General features: G+C 53.5%; 1 protein-coding gene across 1 annotated transcript in view; it reads left to right on the forward strand.

Annotated features, from left to right (window-relative positions):
- Nucleotides 1-11199, forward strand: part of LOC109301498 (unconventional myosin-X-like) — a 173254-nt gene that overhangs the window by 73032 nt on the left and 89023 nt on the right. Inside the window, exon 21 of the mRNA XM_019522687.1 lies at nucleotides 9704-9810. Coding sequence (XP_019378232.1) covers nucleotides 9704-9810 — 107 coding nt within the window. The remainder of the gene's footprint in view (nucleotides 1-9703; nucleotides 9811-11199) is intronic.

Here is an 11199-nt window from a genome sequence, read left to right on the forward strand (position 1 = left end):
GTAATCGGTGGGCTGGATCACGGCCTGAATCATCCCCTTCACGTCCTGAATCTTTGCTCTAGGTAGATAGTAGACCTTGCGTGTCAAGGGATCCTGTACCTCTCAGGGTGGAGTCGCCTATGACAATCACTCGACGCTCTCTCCTCTGGGACTGCTTAGCTCCTTTGGCCTGCTCGGATCGTGGAGAGCGTGGAGTTGCCTCCTCTCCGGTTGCCTCCTCTCCTTCCTTCTCCTCCAGTGTTGCCAGGGCCTCATACCTGTTCTCCAGCCGGACTGGAGGAAGTGGTACTGCTGTGTTACAAGCAACCCTGGATCTGGAGGTGACCATCTGCCACTCTGCAGTGGGGGGCACCTCCTGGGGTGCTTCTTCCTTGGATGTGTAACCCTGCAGGGAAAGGAAATAGCCATCGATTTCTTCCTCCACCTCCCTGATTCCCCTCAGCCTGCTAACCTCCTCCTGGAGCTCCCTCACCTGTGCCTCCAGGGCCCTAAGGCGGGCGCCTGCAGGACAGATGTGGGGGTCCCCAATCCCTGCCCCCCCCAGGCCTTGCTGGGCAACCCCGGCAGGCCAGGGGGTGGGGGGATGCCAGCTCCCCCATGGGCTCTGTCTGGGTGGAGGCCTCAGACAGGCCCCAGGAAGGCTGTGCCCCCGGGCAGGGGCCCTGGCAGCACTCCCCATTGACACCATTGTAGGAGTTGCTGCTTGTTTCTGGCTGAGTGCGGTGCCTTTGCCCCGCACTAGCAGGAGTCTCCCTCCTGGCCCTTCCTGCTCGCACGCCGGTGCACTCTGTTCACGCGGCTTGGGAGTGCAGCTCCCTACCGGCTCAGCTAAGAGGGATCTGGGGGGGCTTCCCCTCCGGATCCGGCTCAGCTGCGTCGGTCACTCTGCCCCACTTACCTTAGGGGGTTCAGCTGATGCTGCCCCACTACTAGCTCCGCTGTTGCTGCGTTCGCCTCCGCTTCGGGTCAGGTAAGGGGGCACACGTGTGTGGGACACAAGTGTGCCTGGATCCCTCCTCTTCTCCCTGCTGGCTCCCGAGTGCCCAGAGCTACGTCAAACCGTGGCTTTTAAAGGCCGTGGTTTGGAATTCCCGCCGCTGCCCCAACAGCCAGTCAGGCGCTCTGGTCTTCCCTTGTGGAGGCTGAATAGGTTCAGGTCCTTTAGCCTCTCTTGTAGGGCCTGGCTTGCCCCACTGCCCCTTGACCATGCGAGTGGCCCTCCTCTGGACCCTCTCAATGTTAGGCACATCCCTCTTAAAGTGCAATTGTGGCCTGACCAATTGTGGCCTGACCAATGCCACATGGAGGGGAAGGATCACCTCCTTGGACCTGCCTGTGATGCATCTGTAGATGCACAACAAGGTGCAGTTAGCCTTACTGACCACTTCCTCGCATTGGTGGCTCATTTTCATCCTGGAGTCAACAATGACTCCAAGATCCCTTTCTGCCACCGTGTTAACAAGAAGGGAGTTCCCCAGCCTATAGGGGTGTTGCTAGTTCCTTACCCCTAGATGCAGCATCTTGCACTTGTCTGTGTTGAATTCCATCCTATTCTCATGCGCCCACCTCTGTAAGCTGTCTGGATCTAGCTGGATTCTGTCCCTCCTTCCAGCGTGCCCACCTCGCCCCACACCTTGGTGTCGTCAGTGAATTTGGATAGCGTGCTTTCCACTCCTGCATCCAGATCACTGATAAAGATGTTGAACAGTACAGGCCCCAGGACCGAGCCCTGGGGACTCTGCTGCCCACATCCCTCCAGGTCGAAAATGACCCGTCCACCACCACTTTCTGGGTACGACCATCAAGCCAATTTGCCACCCATCTGACTGTGTAGGCATCAGTGCCATAGTCACCAAGTTTTTTTAAGAGAATGTGGTGGGAAACCATGTCGAAGGCCTTCTTAAAGTCCAGGAAGACGATATCCATGCCAGCACCCTCATCCAGGGACTTTGTGACCTGATCATAAAGAGAAACCAGGTTAGTCAGGCAGGATCTGTCTCATTGAACCTGTGTTGGTTGCCCCTGAGCATTACCTCCCAAGCTGGGCCCTTGCAGATGTGCTCCTAAATAATTTTCTCAAAGGTCTTCCCAAGAACAGAGGTGAGACTGACTGGCCTATAATTGCCAGTGTCCTCCTTTCTCCCCTTCTTGTAAATGGGGACCACATTGGCCCTTTTCCAATCCTCTGGTACCTGGCCAGTGCCTCATGAGCGTTCATAGAGCTGTGCCAAGGGCCCCACTATGACCCCTGCCAATTTCCTCAGCACCCTTGGGTGGAGAGCATCTGGACCTACTGATTTAAATTTGTCCAGCCCCTCCAAAAGTTCCCTAACTAGGTCGTCCCTGATCCTAGGCATGACAGTGCCTCCCCTGGGTCTGTCCACAGTTCTAGTGGGGGAGATGTCCCGGTCCCTGTTCAGGAATATGGAGACAAAGAGCTCATTGAAGAGATCAGCTTTTTCATTTGCTGCGGTCACCAGATTGCGAAGCCTGTTCTGTAGGGGCCCCGCCTTACCTGGTGCCTTCTTATTACTTTCTATGTATTTGAAAAAGGACTTTTTTTTTATCCTTAATTCTGGTCACTAGCCCTAGCTCCATCTCTGCCTTGGCCTTCCTAACAGCCTCCCCGCAGTCCCGAGCAATGGGGGTGTAATCCTCCTTGGTGATAGCCCCTTCCTTCCACTGTTTGTGGACCTCCTTTTTTGCTCTCAGGCATCCCTGGATGCCTTTGCCGATTCATGGGGGCTTCTTAGCACTCCTGCCCTCCTTGGTGCATGTTGGGACTGACTCCTTTTGAGCTCGGAGGATCGTCTCCTTGAGGAATAACCACCCGTCTTGGACTCCCATTTCATTGAAGCTCTGAGACCCCAATGCCTCTCCTACTAACCTTCTTAGCTTACAGAAGTCGGCCCTCCTGAAGTTGAGGACCTCTGCCTTGCTGCTTGCTTTCGCCCCCCTGCGCTGGATAGTAAATTCCAGCAGGTGATGATCACCATCACCCAGGTGGTTGAGTACCCGCAGACCCCTCACCAGGTCGTCGCCTGTGGCAAGGACCAAGTCCAGCAAGGCATTTGCTCTGGTGGGACTGTGCACCTTCTGGGTTAGGTGGAGGTCCAGTATGCTGGCTAGGTACCTCTGTGAGCAGTTGGACCTGGCTGACTGCTCCTCCCAGCAGATGTCTGGGTAGTTTAGATCACCCATGACAACCACATCCCTTGTCCTTACAGCCTCTGCGAGCTGACCTGAGAATTCCCGGTCTAGTTCGTCCCCCTGGTGAGGCGGTCTGTAGTAGACACCCACTATCAAGTCCCTTTCCCCATGCCCCCTTGCATTCTTACCCAGAGTGCCTCATTTTTCTTCTCCTCTAACCCCATCCTGATCAGTGAGGATGTGTATTGCTCTTTGACGTACAGCACTACACCCCCCGCTCTTTTCCCTGCTCTGTCTTGCCTGTACAGCCTGGATCCCTCTATGTCCACTGCCCAGTCATGGGTAGAATCCCACCAGGTTTCTGTGAGCCCCACTAGGTCTGGGTTTTTGTTAGCTAGCAGGAGGGCGAGTTCCTCCTGCTTATTCCCCATGCTTTGCGCATTTGTGTAGAGGGATTTGAGGCCTCCTGTAGGTGCCTGTGCTGCTCCCTTGTTCCTAAGTCTGCCCTGGTCCCTGTCACTTACCTGGGTACTACCTGTGCATGTCACCTGGCTTGACAGCGAAGTGTCCTTATGTTTCTCTGTGCCCCATCCCCCGGCGAACCTAGTATAAAGCTCGCCGTATGAGATCAGCCAGCCTGGAATTAAAAACACGCTTACCTTTTGGGGAGAGATGAAACCCGTCCTGCTCGAGCATGTCCTCTGTGCGGAAATGCGGGTCATGGTCCAAGAACACAAGGCCTGCCTGGTAACACCAGCTCCAAAGCCGCTGGTTGACCTTGCCAATGCATGTCTTGTGGCAACGTCCACGTCTGCTCACTGGAAGGCTAGAAGAATAAAACACCTGTGCCCCTGTCTCCTTGAGCTTTGCCCCTAGGGCCTTGTAGTCTCTCATGATGCAGTCCAGGTTGCCCCTGGCTGCATCATTCATTCCCACATGGATGAGGACCATAGGGTAATGATTAGAGGGTCGGATGAGGTCCAGGATCATCTCCATGACATCCTGAATCCAAGCTCCAGGCAGGCAACAAACCTTAAGTGCCATGGGGTTGGAGCGACAGATCGGCCCCTCCATTCCTCTCAGGATAGAATTGCCGATGATGAGGACCTGGCGTCTCTTCCTCTTGGTGGTCCGGTAGCTCTTGGCTCTTGGCCTGTGCCGTGTGAGTGTCAAAAAGGAGAAGGAGGATTGGGTGGAATGGGGATTTCTTGTGGTGACTTGGCTTGAGCTTCATAAGTTGTGTTCTTTCCTTTTTATTTTTTGAACCAGAAATTCAGGTCCAGCTCAGGCAGTGACTGTGCTCTTGTCTACACTAGGAAAGTGCATCAGCACAGCTGGATTTTGCGGCCTTTCATCTCTTACTCAGTTTCAAAGTCAGCTCCCTGAATGACCATGCCCTGATCCCAGTCTCTATTGCCCCTTTGTTAACTTTCAAATGATGCCATGATGCTTTTCCCTCTGCTGCCCCTTGCACCTGGGCAAAGCCTCCCTGTAAGCAGCTGCAAGGCCACATCCTTATTCTTCTTCAGATCCCTCTAAAACTCTCCTTTAATCTGATGCTATGGACATACTGAGACCTTACTCTTCTACTTAGATATTAAAGAGCTCAGGGCAGGAAACATCTTTTGTTTCCATCTTTCATGGGCCCCTAGTCCAAGGCTGGAGTTCTTAGGTTTTGTGATACCACAGATAACAAAATAAGGTATCGGATTTAAAAGTCACATGAGAGAAGTGGGCACAAGCCTTCACCATAGGACATGGATGTGTGAACAGTATACTGCACAGTGAGAGGGGGGCTTTACTACACTACAGTTGCTCTGTGGTACCTGGCTACATGTGTGTGCTAAGCAGAAGCTCGGTCACAGTCAGTTGCCCCTCTGTCAGCGAAGGCCAGGCTCCATGGTTTGGTATTATAAGAGCATGCCTACAGGTAATAGCCACCGTATGATAAAAGTGTTCTCCCTTTTACCCTTTAGAGAATTGATTGTAAAAAGTGGCTTCATGTGGTTGATGTGGCATTGGTTAGTTGCCTGTTTATCTCAGGATTCATTCATGTCACTGCGATCCTGCTCAGCGGTTGCACTGGGGTGAACTGCTGTAATGTAGGCAGGATCTCAAGTGAGAAATAAACAGAGGGGAACATGTAAAATACCCCATACTTTCCCAGCCTCTTTCTGCCACAGACATGCAAGAGAGGACATGAGCCCTTGTTTGGAAATCCCTTTGCAGGCCAGTGCCCATGGAAAATTCCAGCTGAGTGTCAGAAAACGTGTCCCTGTCTGACTGTGGAAGATTCGCTTCCAGGCCCTGGGGAAACTCCATCCTGTGAGGAATTGAAGTGGCCTGGATAAAGCAGTAAGAGAAGCAGCAGCTGCCTTGTGGCCCTCTGCCCTCAGATTCCAGAGATAAGGGCCAGGCCTGGCCTGGCCTGGCCTGGCTAGGGGGCCTACACAGGAGCCGCGGGGAAGGGGAAGGCTGGTAGACTCTGGGAAAATGAGTGTCCTGGATCCTGTGAATGTCAGAGTTGCAAAGGGGGCTACCTGAGTGGGCTGCATTTCTTCTCCACCCTTCCTACAGGGATCATGGGCTGAGCCTGTCTCCACTGACCTCGGTGGGTTAAAAGAGTGCGTGGGTGAGCTGTCTGCAGCTCCTTTGATCTTGTCAGGACATCCAGTCAAGGCAGAGTTTCCTGTAAGTGACAGGTCCTTTCCTTGACTGTGCCAGCCTTAGGGAAGGGGACGTATTTTAAACACAATACTTGTGCATTGTGCAAGGCACTATCTTTACTAGGAGAGGAGAGGTGCATTCTTGCCTGTTATCAGACATGGAGTAAAATCCTAGCACTGGTGTGGTGGATTTGACGTGTCAGCAAACCACGGGGAAGAGTCCAGGGGGTCCAGAGCCCACTTCAGCCTGCTAATAGCTGCCATGTCTGTGCAAGCAGTATCCTTAGTACCCTCAATAACAGGCAAGAAGATGCCTTTATCCTGATGAGGGCAAAGCCCCAGGGTTTTCAGTAAATTAAATGAAGCCACTGAGTAGAGGGATCAGAAGGGAGATTGGTCACCCTGAAGAGAAGTGAGTGGCTCCCTGTGCCCTGTGTGCCAGTTCTGCTGACTACAAGCACAGCAGTGTTATCTGGTGCTGAGAGAAGAAGACTAAACTGTGACTGTAGGAGGGGATTAGGGAAAGGCCGGGGTAAGCCAGGGAGGGGTATAACCTGGGAAGGAGTTTGGGAGGGGGCAGAGAAGGAGACAGTACAGAGAAAGGGGGAATACTTCCTGCAGACTGAATTGGAGGATAGTTATATCCCTGGCAATTGTTTGGAAGAGGAAGGAAAAGACCCTGAATTAACATAGGGGATTGTAGAGCTTGGGAAAGGAAGCAAGGGAGGGAGGGAGGGCAGGATGGTCTTTGTGTTTCTCATTAAGAATAGAGCAGCTGCTCTTCTGGCAATTCTCAGCCATGCTCGTGGTTCAAGGAGCAGAGGCAGGCGTTGTCCTGAAGCCTGCAGCAGGAAGAGTTTGGCAGAATGAGAAGGGCAGTGTCATAACTAAAGGGCTTGTTCCAAAGCCCTGAGGCCTTAAAGTATGATGCAGTGAAGTGCAGCAACTGTCCTGAGGCTGAGAATACCTGTGTCCCCTTCATGTCGAGCACTCATCTGCCTGGACCTGATGCCCATAACACCTGTCCCCTTCCAATCAAGGTCTTTTGCTGTTGGGAGCATTCCTTTCTATTCTGTAAACTGGGCTGTAAATGCTTGTTGGGTGAATGAGAGAATTGGCTTTACGTGGGAAGAGCAGTTGTCTTATCATTCTCCATGCAGGGCACAGCAATCCAATTCCTCCTTTACCAGTGTTATCCAGGGGAGACATCATGGACCTTTGGCACTTTGGAGGAGAAACGGATGCTAAAGAGGGCAAAAAGGATTTTAGAGCTTTCCCTGTGACAGACCCTGCAATATGGGGCTAAATAGCTTTTGTGCATTCGTGCATGTGCTATAGCCACAATCACACATGCATGTGTCCATAGCATGTGAAGGATGTTCATGCGCACATGCTTACATGTATGTAGTCCTTGTACATGTTCATTGATGCAGGGTCAGCATACTCAGGCATATATGTCCTCACAAGCAGATGCAGTAAAAAGTCTTGCTGTGCAGCTGAAATAGCACAGATTAAACTTCCTTTCGTTTCTAATGTGAGCAGATATATTGGCATACCTGGTCTCTATTTCTGAGTCTCATGAGGCCTCATTGCAGACAAACAGCTGATTTTCTTGCTACTTTCTTGCCACGGGGATTCTTTGCCTGTAGTCTAAACTCATGCAAATCTTTTTGTGTCACTTGCTGGATAGGAAGCCCAGAGGCCGTCACTGCAGCGAGAGCATTTACACCCCCCACCCCCCCAGCCTCCCTCTGGGGATCACGCTCTCAAAATAAGCACCCCTCTTGGGGATGGGTCTCCCTGGCCCCAGCACCTGCCTGAGGGGCCTGGTGCAGGATTTTTAGTGCTTTACTGCTCTTGTGCATGCCCTGCAAACCTTACCAAAGCATCACAGAATGGGATGGTCTTGCTGGACGGTGGAGACAGTGGGCTGAAGTTGTTGAATCTTGGTCTGAGTTCTTCTGCCCCAGCCATGTGCTCCCTCTCTGCTGCTTGTTGTGTGGATCTGTTGGCTTCTGCAATGTCCATGGCAGAGCCCAGGTCTAAAGGGAAAAGCAGCTCCTGACTTGGGAGCATGGAGCCAATGCAAACCCTGGCAATGGAGGGGGAAGCGCTGCTTGCCAGGAGATGGTCAAGGTATGCCTCTGCCCATGATGTGCCCCTTGCCATGTTGTGTTAGGGCAGTGACAACAACATGGCACAGTAGGGAGACTACCTTTTAAAAATGGAAAGGTAGGACACAAGCCCTCCTCTCCCCACCCCCACAATGGCTGGAGAAGAGCCAAGCTGAGCCTGTGCGGGTGGGGGAGGATGTGGGCTGCCCACTGCTGGCATGGGGCTCCTTGCCCTGCTGCTGGGCAGGCATGGGGTGCCTCATCATGGCAGTGCGGCCAGCGTGGGGCTCCCAGTGGCAGCAACACTGAGCCTCTGTGCCCTTCCATGCCGGCTCCTGCTTACTGGGCTGCTCAGGCCCTGGGGTGAGGGCAGCAGGGCGGGGATCCCCGAACCCACAGTGGGCAGCCTGCCTCTGCCTCATGCACAAGTCGGGGGGAGCATGTGCCTCCCATACCCCGTCCCCAAGAGTGTGCACAGCAGCAGGGATGCTTCCAGGAATGCTGCCAGCCTGTAAGGGGAAACCTGCAGTTTCCCATGTTTTTCTGCGGTGAATGGAAAACCCGGATCCCTGCACATGATACTGGGAATCCAGGACAAATGCTGTCCGGGAGTCATTGAGTCCAGGACTGGGACTTGATGTTCCCATTGGGGCTGTCCCATTGGGACTGTCCCGCCTAATAAGAGCAAGGTGGTCACCCTAGGGCATAGGGTTTGCCTACAGTGCAGCCCATGTCTGCATCTCGGGGGAGATCTATGCTAGCTCCTGTGGCCACAGCAGTGCAGAATCAAGCACAGGCTGCAAAACCCAGCCTGCCCTGTCAGCAGCACTGAGCTACCGAGGGTGAGCCGGTCACTGGTCAGGTAGTCTGCGCAGGCTGCAGTGCAGATGGACCCTTTGTCTCTGTCCCTCCTTTGTTCCTCTTAAAATGTGGGTGCCCAACGCTGCCTTCTGGGCACCGTGAGCATTGGCTTAGATTGCCAAGCACTTTGAGCCCCTTCAGTAGGAGATGCTAGAGAAGAGCCAGCTGTGATTCACTATTAGGACAAATACCTCTGGAGCAGCCTGGTCCTGGCAAAGAAACCCCTTCACAGGGGTGCAGCTCACTCCCAGCTAAGCCTGTTCCACTGGGAGTGCCCCATCCCATCCCTTGTTTTCTCAGTGCAGGAGCTGCTCTGGTCTGGCCAGGGGATGCTTGGTAGGGAGGGCAGGGGCCTGGCATGTTTCTCTGACTCTTCCATTCCTGTCCCTTGCCAGAATTCCTGCTGTTTTCAGGGGCCTGGAAATACTGCCCCCCCGCGCGCACACATGCCTCCCTGAAATGTAGCACAATTCCTTTATATTTAGTCACAAGCTTGTGTCTGGTGGCTGCTGCAGTGAGAGAGCAGATCTGTGTGGCAGAGAAGTTACCAGATGGAAAAGGGTTAATGCAAACTCTTCTCCTCCTCCTCCTCCTCCTCCTCCTCCTTCCTCACATTCCCCTCCCTGCTCTGCTTCTCTCTTTAGAGCCGTGGCCAGAGTGGAAGCAGGCAGGGGCTGGCAGCGAGTTTGGCTCATGTCCCAGCACGACTTGCTTGTGGTACCAGGACGAGCACCCAGAAGGGCAGTGGGGAGGGTGACTCTGGAGTGGCTGCAGCCGGCAGCAGAGATCCTGGGCAGCAGTGTAAAAGGACCGCTCTGCTGTCACCAGGGAGCAAGACCTCCTGCTCTCCTCTCCCGGGACTGACTTCTTTCCTCTCTTTGTGTTTATTGAAACTCCTCCCTGTGGCGTCAGGTTTTCCTGAAGGAAGCTCTTGAACAGAAGCTGGAGAAGGACCGGGAAGAGGAGTTGAGGAAAGCGGCTGTTGTCATCCGAGCCCACATCTTGGGCTACATGGCAAGGTCAGTGCTGAGAACTGCTCATTTGCCGGGGGTCCTCAGCCCACCCCCTCTGGCTAGCTTAGGGCACCCCATCGGCATCCACCCCCCTCTGCTCTCTGTCTAGCTCAGGGCCAGCCCTTCCTTGGTGTTGTTTCTCTTAGAGCCTTTGTCATCTCCCCAGGCCCTGTCTCCCCACCACCCACTTTGCACCTTGCTCCCCCCTACTCCGTGCTGTATGCTGCATTTCCTAGCTGTTTGCATAGGAGCCCTGCCTCTCCCTCTGCCTCCGTCCCCTCTGTGGTGTCTCTCTCTGTTTCTGACCTGCCTACATCTGAGTTTTTTTGCACTCACTTCTCCCACTCATGCCTGCTAGGCCCCCAGCACTCCCTGCACATCCTCTCAGCCCCTTGCCCTGTTCTGCTTTGAATCGCTGGTGTCTTGGCCTCCCTGTCTTTTAAGTTCACTTCTCAGAACTTGCTCCTTCTGACTTGCTTTTCACTAGCAACCTCGTCCCAGCAGCTCCGTGTTTCACTGCTGCCCCAACTGTGGTAAGGTTAAAAACCACTTGCAGGAGACCCACCCCTCTGCTGCTTCTGGCAGCTCATGCACCAGCAGGTTCTCCATGGATGATAACATGCATGGCTTGCTGAGAGAGAGGCCTTCTTAGGCCAGGTGTACACCACAAGCTTCTGCCAGTCAGGGACATGGACGTAGAAAGGCCTGATCCACCCAAGAGAGCAGTGCCTGCAGGAGCCCCTCAGGGAGATGCAGGTACACTCACACAACTTACTCTGCTTGAACAGGGCAGGGCAGTTTTGTAGTCCCTGTGCAAAGCATGATGCTGCTGTGGGTGCAGCTGCTGCCACACCAGGAATGCTGTGCTAATGGGGGTGCCAGTGAAGAGCTCCGAGGGAGATGCTGCCTCAGTGCTTCCCCTTTCTCCTTCTATGTGAATGCTTTCATTGGCTGTGTTGGTGCTGTGCATTTGACTTAAGTTCCTTGTGCCAGGAACCTTGTCTTGCTTTGCTTTTATATCGTTAGTGGGCAATGAATGCCACAGGCATTGCATCCATAGTAATAATCAGAAGCTGCCAGGTAGTTTGGACAGAAGGGAGTTATCACGTAAAGTAAAACTAGGTTGTAAGCAGCAGTATCAACAGCGAGCTGGAATATCCTTCCTGTGACTTCCTGGGAGAGTGAGACAAGACCATATTGCAGTAATGTTGTTGTGAGCAGTAAGTCCAGTATCGCTCCCATCCCCATATAACTGAGTACCTCTTCCCATGTGTTCCCTGCCAGGTTAGTCTTTAGATCAAGTCGTGTTTCATGAGCCAGAAGGAAAATCTGCCTAGAGCAGCTGGTAGCAAATGGGCATCATGGGGGGGGGGGGGGGGGGGGGGGAGAGGGAGA

This window comes from Gavialis gangeticus, unplaced genomic scaffold (genome assembly GCF_001723915.1).
Source record: "Gavialis gangeticus isolate Ggan-Ray unplaced genomic scaffold, GavGan_comp1, whole genome shotgun sequence".
NCBI classification, from domain to species: domain Eukaryota; kingdom Metazoa; phylum Chordata; order Crocodylia; family Gavialidae; genus Gavialis; species Gavialis gangeticus.